The sequence below is a fragment of the Martes martes genome, assembly GCF_963455335.1.
Source record: "Martes martes genome assembly, chromosome: 11".
NCBI classification, from domain to species: domain Eukaryota; kingdom Metazoa; phylum Chordata; class Mammalia; order Carnivora; family Mustelidae; genus Martes; species Martes martes.
The window spans coordinates 74991121-75016338 of NC_137899.1; the positions used below are offsets into that span (position 1 = coordinate 74991121).

Consider the following 25218-nt stretch of genomic DNA (forward strand, 5'->3'; position numbering starts at 1 on the left):
ATTTTTATTTGGGATCAGAGTTTGGTAGGAATACATGAAATACCCTGTGAAGGAAATCCATACACCTGATGAATTCAGGATTGTTAACTTTCCTGTAATGGAAAATTAGAAAGAGCTTAAAAAAGAGTACCCTTTTTTAGATTTGCCATTCATTTTAGTCTGGATTTCGTAATGGAGAAAACTCTTTAATCACATTCCTTATAAAGACCAGAAAACTCAGGGGTGCCTGGGTGGCTCAGTCAATTAAGTGTCTGCCTTCAGCTCAGGTCATGATGCCCGGGTGCGGGGATCGAGTCCGGCATCTGGCTAACACCACCTTCATGTTCTCTCTCTCTCTCTCAAATAAATAAATAGATTCTTAAAAAAGAAAAGAAAATTCAAATAATGGGTTTCTCTCTCTTTTGCTTAAACCACTCTATTTCTGTACTGTGAGCTGTGATCATCAGTGACAAGGAAACAATTTGATTCCCTAAAAAAAGGCAAGAAAACGAGCAAGCAAGCAAGAGAAAGTGTCACCTAGTATTAAAGCATACAACTTCAAAATCTTTTTAAGATTGGTAATGGGGACATGGCAAAAGTGATGAAGTTTAGTTAGTACTGGACAGATTTTTATCACCTTTAGAGAGTAGGCTTGAGATGACCTGACTTAAAATTAATGTCGTTTCCCCTGAGCAGCTGAGTACACCTTAGTTATGGTAAGAGGCTGTGGTCATTTTCTTCAGAAAAAAAGGAAGGGCTTCATCTAAACTTGAGGGCATGGTCAGACTGATCTTTCAAGGAACAAGTAACAGTGTGGTTTGGATTGCATAGCAAAAACACAACTTGAACTCTTACTCCAGGCACTAGGTGGTAACAAATTTGTCAGCAGTCACTGATGTGATATTTAAAATACAGAGTGACCTGGTCACTGGTGATTTGCCAATGTGCTGATGTAAAGTGGGCTGGTCTTTTTTACTCTAATATCAATAGTTGGGTAAAAGAGCTTTCATGACCTTCTTGTGTCCTTCCCTTATCTGCACCTTCTCCTTTTCTGTTTATTAAGTCATGTCTCAGCAAGTTCCCAAGAATTATTGTTTAATACAATTAAAAAATAGTTTGCTATAATAAGGGCAATAGTACATCCCTTCTATTCCCACCCTAGGCATAAAAGCACAGGCTTCAGAGTCAGAAAGACCTGGACCCAGATCACTTCTCTACCATTTATTTACACTTTGAGCTTAAACAAGTTCTGTAACCTCTCTGAATTTCAGTTGTCATCTCTAAAATAGAGAATAATATTGCCTACTTTATAAGCATTTTATGAGATTTTTTAAGATTTAGGTACGTGCTTACTTCTATTTCTGGTATTCAATGTATGCTTGTTGCTATTATTATTATACTTATAATAAATAATATTTTGAATATAATAAATGTGATATTATAAATGATAAAATTGGTCATATATTAATAAAATAAATCAATAGTAAATAATAAAATGAAATAATATTATTTTAATCATAATTCCTAAAACCTTTTTCATATTCCTTGTTTGCTGCAAAATATGTTAATTGGGGGCAGACTTGCTTTCCGAGCTCTGGCTCTTTGCTTCCTGTTCCTATTGTATACAGGGCATGTAGTAGCCAAAGAGATAAATTTATGACTTCTTTGCAACTTACAGTATTTATAGTCTTCTACACAATTGTATTCTGGTGCTTTTCATGAAAAAGCCAGTAAGAATTAAAGGTATGTTGTGTAGGTATTTATAGTCCCCATATCCGTATCTAAGTGTCATCATTAACCAAATAATGTGATATTCATAAAAGATTTGTTTGAAATTATAGCAATAGGAGTGGTAAGTGGAATTTATTGAATTTATAAGATTTTTAAAAACTATTATAATACACATTGTTTTCTCCTTAACAGATGGGCTTAGGTCATGAGCAAGGATTTGGAGCCCCCTGTTTAAAATGCAAAGAAAAATGTGAAGGATTCGAACTACACTTCTGGAGGTAATGTTCTAAAAACTACAACCACATGAATAATTTCTGCTCTTTGACACTGCTTCCTCAGGAAGTACAGATCTCTTGCAAATTCTCTAGCATGGTTGCTAAGAGGTAGATCTGTCATAGTCTTTTCTAAGAAATAAATTTAAAAAAAATCTATTTTGTCTTCCTATCATTAAGTGTGACTGAGCTAATTAGATCATAGTAACTATATTTGGAATTGTTTATTTGCTGTCCTTCAGATTTTCTATGAGTTTAGATTACTGAATATGTCTCTTTTCTGAGTGGCAAATAAGTTTATGGTAATCTGTCACTGTTTATTTTAATTATTATTCTTTTCTTAAAAACTGGTAACTTTGCACATCTTATCTGTATATTTGCAACAAACAATAAATATGCTTAATTAAGCATTCATGTGGATGTAGACTTGAACCTAAGGGCTCTTTGAAATTTTCAGCTATAAATTTACTACTGAGAAACTTTGAAACACTTAAATTAAAAAAATAATTCATTTCCATGGTCTTAGCTTGAATCAAGTGCACATACATGGCAGACAAATGTTAGTGGATCAAAAATGTGAATTTTTGAAAACAAAAATGTGAATTTTGTGTAGACCTTATTTACATATTTTAAAGTGATAGTAGGTCATATAAATCTAAAAATTACTATTTTAAACCTGTTCTTATAAAGAATATAAGTGTTGTTCATCAGTGGCTGTCAAGGACTGTAATAGTAGTTTATAAATCTGTTCAAAGTTAGAATCAGCATGTTATTGTTAGAAGAAAAAAGTCATCAACTATACATCATTAGGACGAGGATAAAAAGTTAGTCATCAACTATACATTATTAGGATGGCAGATGCCTTATTAGAATAAATAACTTGAGAACCACTTCTGTACTGCATATTTCCATAGAAAACTCTAGAATAAAAAATTTAATCTGCTATTGGGACTGTATACAATGTAAATAAAGGAGAATGTAAACAAAATTTGAGATATTAGGCTCTTTTTAAAGTTAGTTCATTTAGCAAGTTTTAGGAAACAAAGACAGTTTTAAGTAGCGAATGCAGGGATGCCTGGGTGGCTCAGTAAGTTAAAGCCTCTGCCTTTGGCTCAGGTCATGATCCCAGGGTTCTGGAATCGAGCCCCTCATTGGGCTCTCTGCTCAGCGGGAGCCTGCTTCTTTCCCTCTCTCTCTCTGCCTGCCTCTCTGCCTACTGTGATCTCTGTCTTTCAAATAAATAAATAAAATCTTTTAAAAATAAATAAATAAATAAATAAATAAATAGTGAAGGCAACAGAAACCTCAGCTTGCCAAGAATTGATGGTACAGGTCTTTATTTGTAGGGAGCTAAAATTTTCCAGGGAGGTTTTTAACAACAGGGTTTTTAACTACAAGACTTTCATGGCTCTTCCCTGTGCCCCCTTTTCAAGGGAAATAGCAGTTAGGCAGCATGTCTGTTATGGTTTTGAAAGGTAAAGTCACTAGACACAAAATAGATTGCATGGATTAGAATACTTGAGCTCATAAGGTGCACACCATTTACTTGTGGGCTGTGTAGAGAGCCGCACTGCCCTCTGCTGGGCATGATTCTTACTGTACAATCAAAAATTTTTTTTTTATGTTGACTACAGTTGCCAAAAACTGCTAATGACATTTTTAAAGCTCATTCCTAAGTGGTAGCATTCCTAAGTGATAGCATCTTTTCTCTAAAGCAGAAGGTTAGTTTGGAGTAATTCTTGTTTGTGCTGTATGATTTTTCTATTGCAGACTGTATTCTTTTCTCTTCTCTTCTAGTCTATCCAGACTATAATCTGAGACTTTGAGATAAAAATGTCAGAGAAGAGCTGACTTCTGTAGCATGAAAATCACTTTTTAATTTTAATTTTTCCATTTACTTACCTTGGTATTCTCTGAGAATCTGTTAGGAGCCCTAATAGACTAAGGTTCTGCCACAGTCTCCAACCTCACTTGAGTTTTATACGGTTTGTCCAGAAGATATTACTTAGTAGTTCTGTCTTATTCCTGGCATGAATCCAGACACATTTCTCTCTTAAAATTCTTGATAATTCCCTGACTTTTTCTCCATAACTGGAAGGCTAGAGGGCAGGTGCCTTTGACCTCCAGATGAGCCATTTTTAGTACAGTCATTGAAGTAAAATATGCCAGGCCAGTTGTCCTCAGTGTAATGAACAGTCTAGGTCTGGTCCAGGGCCATAGAACTGCTGTGATTAAAGTAGACGTAGAGCCCTAGGATCCTGTCCACTGAGCTTCCTCTTCCATCTTCATGGTAACCGTTGACTTCTAGGACCCTTAGGGCTTCATGGGGCACATTATAAAAATCAGAGCTAAATTATTCTGCACTTTTTAGCAATCTGACTTCCATGCAGCCATAGAATGGTCTTGAAAACGGATACAACTGTGTACTTCCCAATAGCTTAAGAACTTTCATTGCTTTCCCACTGGGCTTGATCCTTTAGGCAAAATCTTTGACCTCAAACCTCAACTCCTGCTTGCTTGTGTAGTCTCCTCTCCTGCTTCCCTTCTAAGCATTCTGTGCATCAGCTGCTGAGCTACATGCTGTTCCCTGAAATTCTTATAGGTTTTTTTTTGTGTATGTGTGTATGTTTCTTTTAGCTGGAAAGACCCTACATCTTACCATCATGAAACAAAAAGTCCCTCCTATTCTTCAAGTCTCAGATCAAGCATTACCTCTGAGAACCCTTCCTTACTCCCTGTCTAGGTCAGCTCAGGCTCCCATAGCAAAATCCTGTAGACTGGGTGGCTGAAACAACAGAGACATAGTGTCTTCTAGTTCTGGAGGCTGAAAGTGCAAGAAGTTCAGTATCCGAGCATGGCTGGGTTCTGTGAGAAACCTCTTCTTGCTGCAGACAGCCACCTTCTCTCCGTGTCCTCACGTGTCTCTGTGCATGCACATGGAGAGATTTCTCTCTTCATCTTCTTACAAAACCACCAATCCTATCAGATTAGGGCCCTACTCTTATGACCTCATTTAAATTTACCTCCCAAAAGCTGTATCTACAAATACATCACACTAGGGGTTAGGGCCTCAACATACGAATCAGGGGATTGGGGTGGCACATTTCAGTCCTTGGCACCTTCTTCCCTGCTTCTGCATATCCCCAAGTAAAGTAAGGGGTCATTTTTGGCCTGAGCACCTTGTACACGTGTAGGAAGCCAGGAAATAAATCCTTAGACCTCACTGTTCTTCATCACTCAGATTTCCTGCTGGTATCTTCCAATGCTGGGGACAGCCTCCTAGAGCATGGCTCAGGGTACTGTGCAGAAGGGTGCAGAATGGATCTGGAGAGTGAAAGGAAGAGATCCAGCAGGCATGATTGCCTGTTCAAGGTGTGTTACAACAGTTGTAGAAAGTGAATTAATGAGAATTCATCTAAAAATGAATTCTTAGACTTATGGAAGTTTAGAGTGGGAACTTGGAACTTAGCTAGTCAGACCTTATTTTTTAGATTAAAGACCTAAAACCCAAGGAAGTTAAAATGACTTGTCTGAGCCTATTAGATATTAATAAGAAATATAGCTTATGAAATTTCTTATGTGTCACACACTAATAAGCACTTGTAATCATTTTCTATTGCTGCATAACAAAATTACTACAAATTTAGCAGGTTAAAACAACACTTATTAATGGATTCCATTTATGCTCTAGGCAAGAAATCAAGGCAGTCTTAGCTGGATTCTCTGCTTAGGATTTCAAAAGGTTGAAAGCAGGTTTTGGCCAGGTTGGGCTCTAATCTGGAAAGTGGGGTCAGAATTTGCTTCTAGACTCATTTGTGATGTTGGTAGAATTCATTTCCTTCATTTCCTGTGGTTGTAGGTTGTCCCTGTCTCTTTGCTGGCTGTCAGTCAGGGGCTGTTCCCAGCTTCTAGGAGCGACCCACATTCCTTGGCACAAGGCCACCTCTGTCTTCAAAGTCACTAACAGCGCTTAGAATCCTTTCTGGGCCTTAAATCTCTCGGGCTTCCTCTTCTGTGCCCAGCCAGAGAAAATTTGTTTTCAAAGGGCTCATGTGATTAGATTTGGTACACCTGGATAATCTCCCTTTGTCATATATAGTAACATAATCATGGGGGGTAACACCAGAGGGTACAGGTCAGAGGGGCCATCTTAGAATTCTGCTTACCGCAGCATTTTATGTCCCTGATTGTAACTAATCTTCATAATACCCTTTGAAGTAAGTGATAGTATTCCATTTTATATATGAGAAATCAAAGATTTAGGGAAATTAAATGACTTACCAGAGCCATGGCTAATAGACAGCAGAGCTGGAATTTGGACCCAAATTTTTTGCCAAAACCTTCCTCATCACACCACCTTCTACAAGGCAGAACACAAACTAAAACCCATGTTCCTATGCTCGTGATCAGTGACCTTTGGGGGCTGCATCAGGCTGTCTTCTCTACAGTGTGGTGCTTTTGTGACATATACGTCTTTGTGAACAATGATGCTTTAACTGTGAGCTCTCTCTTTCTTCACTGCATCAGTAATGACAAGACTAGAGAAAAATAAAAGGGTGAGGATGCCTGATATTTACTCAATAAGAACTGCTGTCTTCTGGACACACTTCCAAGTAATATCTAGAGCTAAAAAATATTTATGAGATGTTAGGACACAAACCCAAGATTTTGAATTTATAGTCATTCGTTTCATTTTGAAAGTATAGTAATATCATTAGAATAATAGTTATTCATCATGTAAGTAATAGAATGAGTCTTTTATCTTTGATAAATCCTTCTATTGAGATAGTGGCATTTTATAAGAAAAGTGTTACTTGAATATAGCACACATCTGTCCAGAGAATTTGATTGGTTTAGGGCTGGCTGAAAACTAAAAATTTCCCACCATAAATGGATTAATCCTTGCATGGAATCCTGTAACAGAGGCCCATGCTTAAGTCCATATAAGTATATCCTTGTTATAAAACGGCAGCTTCCAACCCTTTTAAAATATGGTTTGTAGCTGTGCCGTGACCATACCTTTAAATCTCTGTGGATGCTGGCAGCATGTCAAAGCACTCCAGTTGTTACTACTTGCCTTGTAAAAATAATATTTTTTACAAAGAGTGATACAAAAATAATTTCCCTTTGGGGGGTATGGGGGATGAAAAATAGTATCTTGCCTGCTTTCAGCTTGAAACTGTAAATCTCTGTATTTTTCTGAGACAGTGCTTTTGCTAAATTTTGGTATATCTCCTGGATTTAACTCAAGAAATCCAAAGTTGAAATATAAAAATGTGAGTATACAGTTCTAATTTGTCATGCATATTAACCTTTTCATGTGTATGTGTTAACACCCTAAACTTTTTGTACAAAGAACTTTTTAGTACAAATAACCCTACTCCCCCATACCTTAGAGCTTCCTGGTCTATCAGATTACATTTGCATCTTTCTTTAAAAGGTTATAAAAAAGACTCTTTTAAATAAACTTAATTCTGAATTCACTTCCCTTCTTTCTTCCCCAATCTAACTTTTATTAACATCCTATGGAGAATTTGAGTAGTGCTCTATAGGAAGGATAGGTTAGAAGATTTAGAGATTTGGCAACTGTGCTAAGTGTGGTGACTGACTTATAACTCCTTCAAAAATTGTTATCAAATTGGTATAGCTCATATAAATGTAGTAAACAAACTATTTGTCTGCATAAATCATCAAAAGTTACAGGTGAAGCATCTGAGGAAAGATATTAAACAAACCTTACAAACATTGCCCCAGCACATGGGTACTACTGTGCTCACCCATGGCATTTTTGTTTTGTTTTAGGTTGGCATAAAACCAATTTTTTTAAATTCTTCATTTTCTTACAAAGAATAAGATCTGGATGATTTTAGGTTGAAGATAATTCTGTAATAAATGTCCTACTCAGTCTCAGACCTTTTCTTGGGTACCAAGATAATGATATCCTTTTCTCCCCTGATTTCTCAACAAAATTTTCCTTTAGGTAAACTTACTGGATATCTTCCTAATGACTTTAAAAGTTCTTAAAAGAGGGCGCTTGGGTGGCTCAGTTGGTTAAGTGTCAGACTCTTGATTTTCCCTCAGGTCATGATCTTGGGGTTGTGAGATCAAGCCCCACATTGGGCTCCACGCTCAGCGCAGTCTACTGGAGATTCTGTCCCTCTGTCCCTCCCCTGCTGATGTGTGTTCTCTCTTAAATGAATAAATACATTAAAAATAAAACCAAAAAAATAAATAAATAAAAGTTCTTAAGAGAGATTTGTAAAAATAAAAATTTCCAATTTAAATAGTTGATTCAAATGTAAAACACTGTAGACTAATCCCCCCCATATTATTTAAAATAATTTTTTGAACTAGTAAATAGCATAGACTTCTATAATGGATAGCTCTTGACACCTGGCCCAGATTTTATAGGTCTCTTTCTTGAACTGTGGTTTGGTAAGGGGTCCCAAAGGGATGTGGTCACTCCAGCTGCTTAGTGATGACAACTCAAACTGAAAGAACCATTCCACCCCTCAGTCCTGTTCCTGCCAAATGCTCTATTACTGCAGACACCGTGCTGCCGCAAGGATGCAGATGAGGTTTATAATGTGTGTGTGACTTTGAAAGCTATCATGAATCAATCATGGGTTTTCCCCACTGAGAAAACTGAAAACCTCTTTTTCCCCTCATCACTGCTGCTATTGGTATATTGTTTTAACCTGATTTTACCTACTTAATAAGGGTATGTGGATGGGTGAAGGAATGGATGGGGAAGATGGATATTCTCAGAACGTAAACCTTCCAAGAATAGCCAGAACAAATAATAAGAAAAAGTATAGAGATGGCTCTTATATCATTGGCTAATACACCTTTTCATATATATAATGCTTTCATAGTAAATAGAACTTATTTATTCTATAGTTTGTTATAGTTCATGCTTTAGAAGCCACCAGACTTTATTTCACATATTTTTTTGTCTTTCAAATTCTAAAATCTAACTCCCCTTATTTTACGGTGCACATGTTCTTCTGGAGTAGAACTGGATAATAAACATTTCCAGAGGAAGTCCACATCCTTCATCACATATCCTTGTGACTTTATTACTCCCTTCTTTAGTCAACCACTTTGCTAATTATTAGGATGCATGCCATAGTTCACAGCCATATAAGGATCTATTTATCTATATTAAGAACTAAATTCCCACCCCTAAAGAACTAAAGTCTTCTCAGGAAGGTATGATTTTAAACTTGGACCAAAAGCAGTGTGATAGTTTTATGGATGATTATATTGTTTTTGTTAACTGAAGAACAAGAATAAAGAACATACTGTAGTAGAATAAGATGCTCCTTTCCACTGGGTGGGAGTATGAGATAACCAGATTTAAGAGTCTTTTATAGCTGAACTAGAATAAAACTCTTCAGCACATTCTTACCAAATAAAGATTTCTAACCAATGTGTGCACAAGGAAATTAGTTTGCCTCCCCACCCCCTATATCTCTGACTCTGTCTCTGGACTGCACAAGTCAAATCTAATATTTTTAGTTTGATACCTCACCTTAAGAAAACAAAACACAAAAATCTATAATCATTTAATAATTTATTTGGCAAAGAGATTCATTTAAGAATTTTTAGTTGTTTTTTTCCTAACTTAAGTGGTATAGAGAAATCCAATTTTATTTTAAATCCAGAAAACTTATTAAACTCTTACTGATGTTAATGCATTTCTATATGATCAGTCATAGTATCTGTGATTAATAGCGGTTTAATTTCCTCCTTTCTGATGAATCCTTATAACTTCACTTTCTTTGATTTTTCTTACTGCTCTGATTAGTACCCACAGGACTGTATGAGTGAAGTGATGGCAAGATTGCTTTCTTGATGAAACAAATGCACTAAATATGATGTATGTTTAGTGTGGACTTTTTCCCAGAAACCCTTCCTAAAATTCTGTCTGTTTTCCTTCTGGAGCTAAAACTACTAAGCAAAATGCAGTCAGAAGAGATGTTAAAATGTATGGAATGCTTTTCTTTTTTTCCCCTGTATCTTATAAGAAGCAAATACTTGTTTTATTAGTTTCTGCTATTTTTATTACCTTCCATGTTCTTTAGGCTTATTCTTTGTTTTTCCTAATTTCTTGAGTTAAACTTACTAATTTTATTCTTTTGTCCTTCCAGCTTGAGCATATTAGCTATGCCTTTTCTCCTAAGCACCCCCTCAGTTGTGTTCTGCATTTCAAGAAGTAATAGTTTTGTTTTCTTTTTTCCTTAAAATGTCATTTGTTTTAATTTCTATTGTGATTGTTTCAATATTGAATTTTGAAGGAGTCTTTCAAAAGTACTTTCTAATTACTTTTTTTTTTCAAATTATGTTCAGTTAGCCAACTTATAGCACATCATTGGTTTTTAATCAGTGATTCATTAGTTGCATATAACACCCCATGCTCATCACATACCCTCCTTAATACCCATCACCCGGCTACCCCATCCCCCCACCCTCCTCCCTTCTGTAACCCCCAGTTTGTTTCCTGGAGTCCAGAGTCTCTTGTGGTTTGTCTCCTTCTCTGATTTCTTTTTTTGCTGTTGATTTCTAACATACTTATATTCTGATCAGATAATGTGGTTGATGGTGATTCCTTGGGCATTTCTTGAGACTTGGTCTCTCAGTATGTGTTCAGTTTCCTGAAGTGTTTCAACTGTTCACAAAAAGAAGTGCTCTCCAGTCACTGGATAGGATATTTTTTATGTATCTACTTGATCAGGATTAGTGCGTTATTCAAATCTTTATTTCTAATTTTTTAGTGTTATTATAATGAGTTTATTTCTTAAAGTTCTGTTATTTTTGCTTATATATTTTGAATAGGTTATTAAACTATATTAATTTTATACTTGTTACATCATAGAGGTGATTTTAAACTTCTGTCACTATGTAGTGATTCTCTTTAATACTCATTAAAGAGCATTAAAGTCTAAAGTATATGATATTAATATAACTATCTAATTTACTTTTTGTTGGAATTTGCCTGATCTATCTTTTTGCATCCTTATGCTTTCATCCTTTCTTTGTCCTTAAATTTTAAGTGTCTCTTCCAAGTAGCATAGAGTCCGATTTTGTTGTATTATTCAGTCTGAAATCCTTTGTCTTTTAACTGGAGCATTGAGTCCATTTACTGTGACTGTTGGTATATTTGGATTATGTTAACCATCTTAATTTGTGCTTTCTACATGTCCTAATCTTCTACGTTTCTTTTTTCTCCTTTTATTGCCTTCTGTTTAATTACTTGCATCTTATATCACCCTTCCATTTTCTAAGTTTAGAAATTATAGTAATATGTCCTTTTTTAGTTATCTAGTTAACTTAATATGCATGCTTAACAACATCAAGTGTTAATCTGTATCTTCGATATCTTCCTGAACAATGTAAGGATATTACAAATTTTTTTAAATTCTCAGACTCCTCCCTCTGATTTATATACTACCATTGCCCTGTGTTTACTTCCAGCTTATGTTTTTAACACCACAAAGTCTCTCAACTTCTCTGTTTTCCTCAGTCACCTTTTCCAGCTTTTGCTTCTCTGCCAGACTCCTTCCTGAGTCCCCACCTTTTCCCTGTACTCTTGCCTAGGAAGTGAAAGTGATCTGTTTACTTTATATGCAAATGTGTCACTCCCTGACTCCCAAATTTATATTTTCTAACAGGCTACAGTTTTTAACACCAGATCTACATATCCTACAATCTACTTGATATCTTTACCCTGTTTTGTAGACATTTCGAACTTTTCAATAGTTGAATTTTGGAGAGCTTTGATCAGCTTCCCCCCTCCTAACTATCTCAGATCTGTTCTTTCATAGTTATATTCCTTCCACCAACTTACTCATCCTGGAAACCTGGGTTCATTTTCTCACAGATTGGGCCTTCCTTTTAGCATCACTACGTCCAAATCAACCACAAAGTTTAGTCAGTTTTACCTTTGAGGAGATCTGTTCTTCTTTTTTTTTTTTCCATCTCCACTGTTAAATACTGTAGTCTAAGCTAATACATCATACCTAGACCACAACAATAACCATCCAAAATATAAATTCCACTTGTAAAGCAGTAGTAGGATGCAAACTGGATGCACTATTGACATGTTAATTGAATTGGTCTCACTCCTTTTAATTATGTCTACCCCTAATCCCTTCTCATATAATAGGTGGTACAGTTTTTGAGAATGATAGATCTAATCATAGATCTAATCATGTTAGTCCATTACCTAAAAGCCTTCAGTGCCTCTTGCTTATTCTAATAGTAAAAGCCAAATCTTTTAATGTGTCCTACAAGTTCCTGCATGATCTTATGCCTGCCTACCTCTCCAACCTTGTCACTCCCCATTTATTTACCTCACTGCAGCCATGCCAGCCTTCTCTGATTATGGGACCTAAGGGCACAAGCTCTTTCCTAATTCAGGACCATCACAAATACACTTTCTACCCAGTGTTCGGAGGCTTTTCTTCTCCTTTCTTTATCCCATCTCAAATACACACACACACACACACACACACACACACACACACACTCCATATTTGTTTCATTATCCTTCAGATCTCAACCTAAATGTTAGTTTCTTGTGGAGTAATATTTCTATGGAGCCCTTCCTCACCAGTTCTAAGTAAAAACTAGACCTCTCAAAGTATGCTGTACTTATCTATCACAAATGCAGTTGTAGGGTGTATCAATCTAAGTTCATTGCTATAAGCTTAGCTAAGTGCTATATATAAGTTAAGCACATGGATGTTCATGTAAGTTGCATGAAAGAATGATTACCTGCTGGACCAGATTGGAGAAAGAGAGCAGTAGCTTTCATCTAGTGGTATCTTTCATTTCATTCCTCTGAAACTCCAGAGACTTTCATCTGTCTGGTTTTTTATACATATGAGAGCACATAGTAAGTGGTCAGTGAATGTTTGAAGGAATAAAGGGAAAGGAAAGAAAGAGAAAGAAAACAGGACATGGGAAAGAAAAGGAAAGGAAATTAGCAAGGGGACAGGAAAGGAAATGAGGAAAGCTAATGCTGCATATAGCTTTATAGTCCTTGATCAGAAAAGTTATGTCAGCCTCCCTTTCACTTAGAAAAAAATCCCAAAACAAAAAACTTAGGTAATGGCTATGAAATTTTACCGTGCAATAAAATATGAAACTTGCTGTAATAGTGTTTTGGTGATTCTATTTACTTATTGATTTAAGAAAATGAGGAATACCAGATGAGGCTTTGGTCAGATATGCCCCCTTGAGTGTACACTTTTTAATTAAAAACTAACTTTTTGGGCACCTGGGGAGTTCAGTGGGTTAAGCTTCTGCCTTCGGCTCAGGTCATGATCTCAGGGTCCTGGGATCGAGACCCACATCTGGCTCTCTGCTCAGTGGGGAGCCTGCCTCCCCCTCTCTCTCTGCCTCTCTGCCTACTTGTGATCTCTCTCTCTCTCTCTCTCTCTGTCAAATAAATAAATACAATCTTAAAAAATAAAAAACAACTAACTTTTTGAAGTCTTATAATGTGAAGGTACTTTTTTTGTTTCCTTGCTTAAATTTATGGATAGCTTCTTGGAATCATCCCTGCCCAATAGCTTGCCTTTCCATACCATTATATAGAACATGTATAAAAGTATTTTATAAACTATAAATGTATGAGTATGCTTACTTATTTACTAGGTATAATTAGTTATTGCCAATTTATTTCCAAAATTATAGAAAAATATGTCGTAACTGCAAGTGTGGCCAAGAAGAACATGATGTCCTCTTGAGCAATGAAGAGGATCGAAAAGTGGGAAAACTTTTTGAAGACACCAAATATACCACCCTGATTGCAAAGCTAAAATCAGATGGAATTCCCATGTATAAACGTAATGTTATGATACTGACGAATCCAGTTGCTGCCAAGAAGAATGTCTCCATCAATACAGTTACCTATGAATGGGCTCCTCCTGTCCAGAATCAGGCATTGGTAAATAATAAGGGGAAGGGCAGTCTGTTTGTTAAATTACAGGGACTACTTTTTTAAGGCAGTCCCTTTGGTGACCTAATCAACATCAAGTCTGTTATTTTTCTGGGGTTCCCATTACTTTGACTTCCAACTCTTATTGGTTTTTTAAAGTAAAATTAGATACCTCATAGAATTTTCCTGACTACTCAGGTATGTTAACCTTTTTGAGGGAATTGTCTGACAATTTTAATAATTAGATGAAAAACATGTTTTGTATATATCTAGTAACTTCTAGCTTATACTTGAGAGGTATCTCTTAATATAGCAAGGACTATCTGAAAGAATAGAATTTGTCATTTTTTAAAAAACTCAAAAAATCTTTAACAGTATACTTTACTATGTAAAGAAAAAAAAGGTAATTTTGTGTCAAACTCCTTTTACTGTTATAACAACCAAATACAACATTTGGAAGTCTTTTAAGAAGACTAGTTAAATCATTCAAGTGAATCTTATGATATCTTTTTTAATATAATGATAAAAATGTTCTTGATCCATAGGCAATTCTAAACATTTAACCATGCCTGCTAAAAATTTGTGTTCTCTTGTAATTATACATTTGTATATATAGCACAAGTAAACATTAGTAACCAAAATCTTCTTATACAATGACAACAAAGGTTTAATTTCATGGAGAAAAATGTATTTATTTTTACTGAACTTAAATCTATTTACAATACCTTTTTTGATTATGTTAACATCTCACGATATTTATATTATAAAGACTGTTATAAATGGATAAAACCCCCTTCTTTCTTAATTTGCTTCTGGTGTGTGTTATAAAATATTGCTTGTCTGATGACCAAGGCATCTCCCAGTTAACACTGGTCTCCTTGTGGTTCAGGCTAGGCAGTACATGCAGATGCTGCCCAAGGAGAAGCAGCCAGTGGCAGGCTCAGAGGGGGCACAGTACCGAAAGAAACAGCTGGCAAAGCAGCTCCCTGCACACGACCAGGACCCTTCAAAGTGTCATGAGTTGTCTCCCAAAGAGGTAAAGGAGATGGAACAGTTTGTGAAGAAATATAAGAGCGAAGCTCTGGGAGTAGGAGATGTCAAACTTCCCCGTGAGATGGATGCTCAAGGCCCCAACCGAATGTACATCCCTAGCGGGGATAGAAGCACCACAGCAGCTGTGGGGGCCATGGAAGACAAATCAGCCGAACACAGAAGAACTCAGTATGTAAGTACAGAGCTCCTAGTGTTGGCCCAACTGGTCTGTTTCTACAGGTTCTTTCCCATTCTTTGAATATTTTTTACGGGGTGTGGGGGAGGGGTGGCATTCCTCAGTTTCCAAAAGGAGTAAGTGAAGGAAATAAATTAAAATTCATTTTAGGTTTATTTTAGCAAATCATCACATTTGAAACCTCTATCTAACGCCAATTTTCTGATTCTCTGTTGCCAAGGGTAATTGTGAGTTTTATGTATACATAGGAGTTAGCATTGGTGTCATGCTGGAATACAACATGCTCCTCTAGAATCTGTTTCCAAACATAATTTTGGTGTTAATTGTTTATCTCTTCCCATAAACAAGAATAATGTATGATTAGGTTAATTCAGTTTTGCTTGTGAGAACATGCCTAAAATTCATAATTCAAATTTATATGGATATACAGTTGACCCTGAAAAACACGGGTTTGAACTGTGTAGATCCACTTATACACAGATTTTTTTTATCAATACAGTATAGTCCTATAAATGTATTTTCTCTTCCATTTGATTTTCTTAATAATAATTTTTCCTAGCTTACTCTATTGTAAGAATTCAGTATGTAATACATAAAACATACAAAATATGTGTTAATGAACTATGTTATTGGTAAGGCTTCAAATCAGTAGTAGACTATTAGTAGTTGAGTTTTGAGGAAGTCAAATTTATACATAGCTTTCTGATTATGTGTGGGGTCAGCACCCCTAAGCCCTGTGTTGTTGGAGGGTCAGCTATATAATCAATCTTACTTTTTAAAAATCTCTCTTAGGAGGGAAATTGAAGTCTTTTTCTTATGCCTTGAAATTAAAAGAGAATTGTGATACACATGAACAAAACATAAGGGCTAAATTTAGTGTAATATATTTCTCATAGATACAATTAGCACATTAACCAATAAGGCTTAGTCATGTTTAAAAAAAGAGAGAGAGAGAGAGAGAGAGAGAAGATACCAATAAGCTCTAAGTTAATGATTTTGGGAGAACCACTTAAAAGTTGGGGTGGGGGCGCCTGGGTGGCTCAGTGGGTTAAGCCGCTGCCTTCAGCTCAGATCATGATCTCAGGGTCCTGGGATCGAGTCCCGCATCAGGCTCTCTGCTCAGCAGGGAGCCTGCTTCCCTCTCTCTCTCTCTGCCTGCCTCTCTGCCTACTTGTGATCTCTCTCTGTCAAATAAATGAATAAAATCTTTAAAAAAAAAAAAGTTGGGGTGAAAATATTGTTGCCCTTTTTCTGTAAGTGATAATTCAGGAAACAGTGCTCCTTTACCAGCAAGGCACAAGAATTAGGTTTGAAGAGCCTGGAGAAAGCCAAGAAATCCCATTTCCCGGAAATGCTGACATCTTATTTTCCCTGTGGACAAATTACTAATTTTAGTAGGAATTTTTTCTCTTGGAAGTTGTTTCTCTGAATCCCTATGACACTGATGATGAGAAATGCCAGTCTTACAATGACTTATTGTTTTGGATGGCTTTCCTTTCAGTCCTGCTACTGCTGCAAACAGAGTATGAAAGAGGGTGACCCAGCCATCTACGCTGAAAGGGCCGGCTATGATAAACTGTGGCACCCAGCTTGTTTCGTCTGCAGTACCTGCCACGAGCTCCTGGTTGACATGATTTATTTCTGGAAGAATGGGAAGCTGTACTGTGGCAGACATTACTGTGACAGTGAGAAACCACGGTGTGCTGGCTGCGATGAGGTGTGTTCCCTGCGGCTCCTACAGATGGGCTCCCTCTGGTGCCCCCATAGAGTCCCCTAACCATCTTCACCAGGCCATTCTTGGCAGAAAGTCCACATGAATTAGCCAAGCATCAGTCTCTTTATTTACATGCAGAGGAGTTGAGTGGGAAAACAACTTTTAACTCAGTCATTCGGGGTGTCTGTGTTAGCTGTGTTGACTAATGAAAGACTGTCCAGGAACATAGAAGACTGATTTGGACTGAAGGAAATAATAACCTGAGTTTAAGGATTAAGTTATTTTCAGACTTTGAGATCTGGAAAGTGGGTTGAATTTTTACTTGTGGATCTAAATCCCTTACTGGTCTACAGAACCTAGCTTTGTCATTTGTAGCAAAAAGGAAAATACGTGATTCCTCTTATTTTTGCCCTCTTCCCAGTTGATATTCAGCAATGAGTACACCCAAGCAGAAAACCAGAATTGGCATTTGAAACATTTCTGCTGCTTTGACTGTGACAACATCCTAGCTGGGGAAATATATGTGATGGTCAATGACAAGCCCGTGTGCAAGCCCTGCTATGTGAAGAATCATGCTGTGGTAAGAAGCGTTCTGGGGTATGGGTGCCTTGACCTGCTTTAGGACTTGACACTATGCCTTTATCTAAGCCAATGAGAAACAGAAAGGAATGCGGTTAAGTAAGAAACCTGTGATTCCGCTATAGGGTCTTAAAATCCAGGTAATTAAAAAACAATAACACGCATTGACTGTGAGCCACCTCAAGATTTCTATCTGTGCAGTTTACACTATAGATTATAAGTGCTACTTAGTCATCAAATCCCCACTAAAAAAAGTTCTTTAATGGAAATGAGACTGATTGGTTCTCATCATACAGATCAGAGTCCATTTACATTAAGATTTTTAGGAGCTGTTTGTGTTCTTTAGCTGTGTTTGAATGTTTTTGGTTTCTGTTCCATGTTCCTAGGGCCCCCAACTGTGGCTTCATTTTCTCTTTTTAACCTGGACATTGTACAATGCCTGTTTCTTAAACCCTCATTGAATTGATTGACTATAACAAAATTTGACCTACATATTTAGATTTATTTGTATCAGCCAAATTTTCAAATAGTTAATGTGAGAGTATATTTTTTTCTTGGCTCTACCCTGCTTACACAGAGCTGCTATTGCACGAAAGCCAAGAGATAAGCAATTTAGATAAAGGATAGATAAAGAAAGTTGACCATATATAGTAAAGCTCTTAATCCAAGGGATATTAAAATGATAGACATCTACTTCTTTATAAGCAGGAAAATATGTATTAAAGTTCCTCAGAGCTATCACATAAAGCAGGCTTCTGGCTAAGGAATACAATGTTGTATTTATATCATTCTAGGAGTGTGGTACTGTGGGAATAACGTAATGAGTTTTATGCCAGTGCCAGTTTTCAACCTTTATCAACTCTCTGAGTATAATTCGTCATTTTCTATCAATTCTGCCTCATCCGTAAATCTCAGATCCTCACAGTTACAACTATACTCTATGTCAGACCTTTACTTTTTGTCATTTGGATTATTATAGTGACCTCAAGTTTGGTCTCCCCACTTCCATTCTTCATCTTGTCCAAAATCACCTTCCATAATGATGGAAGGTAATCTTTCTGAAATGCAAGTGTAATCATTAAGCCTTTGTTTACCAGATCCAACCCCTCCTTGCCTGTTCAGCCTCTTCTACTAGTTACCCAGTCCAAATCATATTCAACAAGTTACCCATTTTCTAGTTTTTGGACCATTCTGGGTCTTCTACTCACCTTAACTCCTTCATCTGTTGCACTCTCCCCATTCCCTATCTCACCTGCTCAGACTCAGTGGAGGCTTTTCTTAGAATACCTTTCTTAATTTTTTTGGTCCTAAGCTCTACCCCTTTTTCTCTGGGTAAGAAGCCTCTCTGTGCTCCAGCGGAGCACATCTGTGTGTAATTAATACCACCGTTCTGTCTCCTCAGACTAGACTATAAGCAGCTGATGGACAGAGCTTGCCTTTTTATTTCCATGCCCTCAATGTCTGCCCTTAGGAAATGTTCAAGTGACTTCTTTGTCCTCTAATATTTCTCATTTGCTTTGGATCAACATGGGCCTCCTTATACCTGGGAAAAGGATTATGAATCACCATGTGACCTGGTACATAATTTAGCTAAAAACTGCTTCCCTGAATATTATTGCTACAGTTTCTTTAAAGGTAAATTGTTATCATAATGTATATTTTACTATAGGGGTGTGTGACCTTGGTCTCAAGGACTAGGATGCAAATTCCATGTAGGCAGGGAATTTTGTCTGCTGTGTTTTCTAATTCCAACACAAGACAGCACAGTAGATACTCAGTAAATACTGAATAAAGCCTTAAACAGATGAAGCTGCTTTATGTAACTGTTACAAGCTTCTCTTTCTTAGGTTGTAACTAACCAACAGAGAGGAATAACCAGAGATATTATGAAAACACAGAGAGAAAATTTGTAAATCATTTAGCTTTATAATGTGTTATGATTTCTTTTAGAAAGTTTACTTTCTCAGTAAGATGTACTATTGCCCTTTGTATAAAATTAAAATGAACAGCTCTTTCCATTGCCTGCACAACCAGCTGATGATAAAATGAGCTATCCCTTCCACATACTAAATGATGCAAAATTTTGAAGATTGTCTAGTTCAGGGCATCAGTCTGCTTAGATATTTTAATCTTCAAACAAACAAATTGTCTGTGGACCTGAAGGCAAGAACTCAATTCAAAACAGGGCATTTCTGTGGGAAAAAAATTAACTTTGAAAGAGGATAGTGGGAAATACACTTAGTTTGTCTCTGAATGGTCTCTGGAATTCTGGTCTCAAATGGCCATCCCCTGAATTCACATCTCTGAGACTTCATAGGAACCTCTTGCCAGAGAGGTCATTACAATAAGTGTTGTTAATGTTTTGTTTTGTTTTTTTCACATTGTGTATACAAATAAACTAAAAGAAATAGGAGAAATTGAAGGAAATCAGAACAAATTGAAATACTATAAGTTCAAGAACCCCAAAAAATCAAATGCCAGGCAGAAAGTGGTAAAGCACATCATCTCCCAGACACTCAATGAGGCCTAGGCAACTTTCAGATTTATAAAGAATTAGGGGCAGTAGGTTTTAGCTGGGACTCTATGTCAGAATTTGGGATGAATGACAAATTATTAGAAAAACTAAATTATATGAAACCACAAAGCCTAAATTCCTATACCATTCAGTGTGTTCATTAGTTTTTTTTTAGCCTAAGCAATTTCCTTAATTTTATATATAATTGAATAGTAGTTATCTCTTTTTTATTTTTTTATTTTTTTTAAGATTTTATTTATTTATTTGATAGAGAGTGAGAGAGAGAATGACAGGGGAGAAGGTCAGAGGGAGAAGCAGACTCCTCATGGAGCTGGGAACCCAATGCAGGACTCGATCCCGGGATTCCAGGCAGGAAGGCAGTCGCTTAACCAACCGAGCCCCCCAGGTGCCCCAGTTATCTCTTTTTTAAAATCACAAATAAAAATATGAATTTCAAAAGATATGAAAAGATCCACAAGTATTGTTAGAGGGCTGAGATAAAGAAGATAGGTCATGGTCTAAAAGCATGGTCTAAAAGCAATTTTTTCTAAAAAAAATTGTGAGATGCTTCTATGTTACACAAACAAGTTTAAAATATTGAAAAATTAATATGAAAGATAGAAAACTGCAAAGGGCAATGTTCTAAATATAAGTCTACAAAATATGAATATATGCAAAAGCAATTGCTTGCATGATACAGCTACAAATTAAGAGCTCACTTGTAATTAAAACACCCATTTTTGTTGTATTCAGGAATAGCCACATATTGATCATGGAAAGAGAATATCTCTCTTGCTTCTCAGGAAACACTAGGTTGACATAACATGGGAATTAAATAGCTATAATCTCTGTAATTAGAAGCCGTGTAGCACTAAAAAGTATGGAAAGTCAGGGCACCTGGGTGGCTTAGTCGGTTGAGTGTCCAACTCTTGATTTCTGCTCAGATCATGATGTCAGGTTGTGGGATCAAGCCCATGTCAGGCTCCATGCCAGCCTCAAGAATCTCTACCCCCATCTCCTTCTGCCTCTCTCTTTCTCTCAAAATAAACAAAACCTTTAAAAAAAAAAAAAAGCATAGAAACTATATTGCACGTTTGAAGTGGGTATTTGTAACAAGGCCTCACTTCACAACCTAAACCAGTTTTCCCCACTGAGTAGCTGCCATGTTTTAAGGTCTTTTCAAGTAAGGAGGCTCAGGCTGAATGACTTGCCCTTTTCTCTGAAGGATTCACATTAAGAAACCAAAGGTGCTGAAGATTAGATACTTCTATGTAATGCAGGACAATCTGTTGCTTTCTTTACTTGTTATAAAATACTTAAAAACTTTAGATAGTCCCATTCATTCAGAATATGCACAAACAAGAAAACCTATGAACTATCTAGTGTTTTGGAAGTCTCAATAGGGTAGTTTTGTTTTCTCTTAAAATATTGAGGGTTATTCATTTATTTTCTTCATATGGATGTTCAGCTAAAGAAGAAAATTATGTGTGTTGTGGATGTGGATGTATGTGCATGCCATGTATTTATTTGTACATAACATACACTGAATTCCACAGAGAATATAAGTATTAATGTTTTACAATATTTGATTATACATAAATTATGACTTAGAAAAGAAGTCAATTAACTACAATTTTTAGTGCAAACTAATTATTCTCAAACACTGGCAGTATTTTAAATTGCATCCTTAATTATTTTGAACATGATTTTCATTTCATACTCTCTAGAAACCAGTGATGTTAATAATCTCATGTGTCAGAAGTAAGACTAGTAAAATTATACTTCAAAGCTCTAATGAGTGAGGAAAATCTTTTTTTTTTTTTTAAAGATTTTATTTATTTATTTGTCAGAGAGAGTGAGCACAGCAGACAGAGTCGCAGGCAGAGGCAGAGGGAGAAGCAGGCTCCCTGCTGAGCAAGGAGCCCAATGTGGGACTCGATCCCAGTACCCTGGGATCATGACCTGAGCCAAAGGCAGCCGCTTAACCAACTGAGCCACCCAGGTGTCCCGAAATCTTTTTTTTAAAGACTATTTTTTTAAGAGCAGTGTTAGGTTTACAACAAAAGAGGAAGAGACAGCAATTTCCCACATAACCCCTACACTTAAACATATATTATCTCATTCACTGTAACATCACTCACCTGAATGATACATTTTTTACCAAGGATTAATCTACATTCACATTTCATAATCACCCAGAGTCCATAGTTCACCTCAGGGTTCATCCTCGGTGTTTCACATTCTGTGGGTTTGGACAAAAGTATAGCCTGGGCAAATGACATATACCCATCATAATAAAATTTGTAGAGAATATTTTCACTGCCCTAAATGTCCTCTGTGCTCTCTACCTGGTCTTCTCTCCAATCCCCCTATCCTACCCCTGGCAACCACTAATCTTTTTATTTTCTCCATAGTTTTGCCTTTGCCAGAATGTCATATGGTTGGAATCATACAGTATGTTGCTTTTTTAAAAGATTGGCTTCTTTTTCTTAGCAATGTGCATTTAAAATTCCTCCATGTCTTTTCATGGTTTGATAGCTCTATCTTTTTTAGCACTGGTTAATATCCCATTGTCTCGATTACCACAGTGTATTTATCTCTTTACTTACTGAAGGACATCTTAGTTGCTTCCAGATTTTGGCAATTACAAATAAAGATTCTATAAATATCAATGTGCAAGTTTTTGTGGGCATAAGTTTTCAGCTCCTTTAGGTAAATGCCAAGGAGCATCATTTTGGACTGTATGATGAAAGTATGTTTAGTTTTCTAAAAAACTGCTAAACTGTCTCCCAAAGTGGCTGTACGTTTTGCATTCCCACCAATAACAAATGAGAGTTCTTGTTGTTCCACATCTTCACCAGCATTTGGATTTATAGGGAAAATCATAAAACTTCTCTATAATTAGTAAAGTAGAATACTCTAGAATGAAACTGCTCTGAAACTCACCATCAAGACTTTCTGCCTCAAACACCATGGAGATATCTTATAAGCACCAAATCACCTGGTTGGTCTTTACCTGTTATTTCTCAGAGACATCCATTCTTTATAGACATCCATTAACAGTGGTTGGCTAAAAAGTTAACTAGAAGGTCTATCTTAGTTACATATTTTTGAGGTGGTCATTCTCAGTTTAATTTACCATCTGAAAGAAAGACATTGTTCTAACATGAAAATGTTACCATGAGTTTGATCTCTCATCCTCTTCTGTTATCTGTGTAATCAACTTAACAGGTATGTCAAGGGTGCCACAATGCCATCGACCCTGAAGTGCAGCGGGTGACCTATAACAATTTCAGCTGGCATGCGTCCACAGAGTGCTTTTTGTGTTCGTGCTGCAGCAAGTGTCTCATTGGGCAGAAGTTCATGCCAGTAGAAGGGATGGTTTTCTGTTCAGTGGAGTGTAAGAAGATGATGTCTTAAGAGGAAAGTACCAAGCAGTATTGAGCCATAGCTATCCTAAATGGTCTGCATTTCTACTGTAAAATGCAATTTGGAAAAATAAATGGAAAAAAAGAAACTGTAAAGGAAACCAGGAGATTTTGTTCAATACCTTTCTTTGCTGTTTTTCCTTATCAAATTTTTTTTCATCTCAATTTTTAAAACCTGCCCTTTAAGCACTTGATTTTTAAAACAGTAAGGAATTTTATCTTTCCTTAGCTTTCCTCATGTAAAATCTTGGAGGTGGAAGCCTGGGTTTAATTAATCTTCATACGCCTATCCCCTTGTGCCAAACAAACAGTATTTACGAACACTTAAAAATTAGTGTGCTGAATGGAAAGATGCACATTGCTAGTTCTATATTCTTTTCCCCCTCTAATGTAAAATGAAAGGAAATTAAACTTGCCCTAATGCCAAGGTTCTGCGTTTATTGCCTTATCTTATTCATTGAACTTTGTAGTGATACTCAGTGAATTCTTTTGACAAAGAAAAGAGAAACGCAGCAGAGTACAGAGGGCTGTTATCATTCTAATGCTTTTGCATTTGCTCTTTTCTCATTTAGGCAGAGGTGGCTTTATTGCATTTCTCTATCCTTTTTTTTTTTTTTTTTAACTTGCCCTACCTCGCAGCATTCTCTTTGTAAGCTCATGACCTCCATCTGTGGCCTTAAATACTTTATTGTCACACGTGGCATCCACTTTTTCCTTCTATAGATGATTTCTGGCTTGGACATAAAAGCCAAGCCATTCACTTACATTTCCAATCCAAAGAACATGTATACCTTTTGTACCCAAGAAACTATAACTTGTACTGATTGCACTTGCCTACCATGGTTTGGATATATATATATATTTTTTTTTTGCATGAATTTACTCTTTTCTAATGGATACTGTTGTATGGTGCTTCTAAACCTGTTCAAGGGTATATATCGAATGTCTTCTTTGCCTGTATACTTCCATCTTTAGATATTTCTATGTTTATTTTTCCATATATACTTCCATATATACTATGCACTATAAAGATGAAACTGAATGAATGATATGTATATTCAAAATAAAGTCTCTTTCACCTCAACAATTGTGCCTTTATTCTTCATATCCTTTCCCTTAGAGGAAAAAAAAATCAGTCTGCAGTTTAGCTTTGTCACAGCAGGGGGCGTCATCTCCACAGATAAAGCCTTAAACAAAAATAAAGGCTGTTTCTCACAAGACAGGAAACTAAGCTTTTCATTATGATGAAGGGATACATTTTATGAAAAAAAATTTTTTTGAGAGAGAGAGCATACGATCAGGGAGGGGTAGAAGAAGAATCTCAAGAAGGCTCCACACTCAACGCAGAGCCCCCCACAAAGCTAGATCTTAAGACCCTAAGATCATGATCTGGGTTGAATTCAAGAGTCAGAAGTTTAACCAACTGAGCTATCCAGGTGCCCCTTTTATGACTCTTAAATAAATCAAGCAAACAACAAATTTAAGTTTTCGATTCATGCACAAGTTCCATCTTTCAGAAAAGAAATAGTGTCATTTTTTTAAAAAAGATTTTATTTATTTATTTGACACACAGAGAGAGATCACAAGTAGGCAGAGGCAGGTGGGGGGGGCGTGGGGAGGGGGAGCAGGCTCCCCACCCAGCAGAGAGCCCGATGCGGGACTCCATCCCAGGACCCTGAGATCAGGACCTGAGCTGAAGGCAGAGGCTTTAACCCACTGAGCCACCCAGACGCCCAGAAATGTGTCATTTTAACTGAAGTTTGGGTAAGCTATATCCTTTCGAGGTGAATCTAACAATTATTACTCTTACACTTGAATTGTTTTT

General features: G+C 36.6%; 1 protein-coding gene across 1 annotated transcript in view; it reads left to right on the forward strand.

Annotated features, from left to right (window-relative positions):
- TES (testin LIM domain protein) overlaps positions 1 to 24475 on the forward strand; it is a 46074-nt gene extending 21599 nt beyond the window's left edge. Inside the window, exons 2-7 of the mRNA XM_080818436.1 lie at positions 1903 to 1988; positions 13686 to 13938; positions 14819 to 15154; positions 16659 to 16874; positions 17293 to 17451; positions 23197 to 24475. Coding sequence (XP_080674562.1) covers positions 1903 to 1988; positions 13686 to 13938; positions 14819 to 15154; positions 16659 to 16874; positions 17293 to 17451; positions 23197 to 23385 — 1239 coding nt within the window. The 3' untranslated portion in view covers positions 23386 to 24475. The remainder of the gene's footprint in view (positions 1 to 1902; positions 1989 to 13685; positions 13939 to 14818; positions 15155 to 16658; positions 16875 to 17292; positions 17452 to 23196) is intronic.
- The last annotated feature ends 743 nt before the right edge of the window (positions 24476 to 25218 follow it).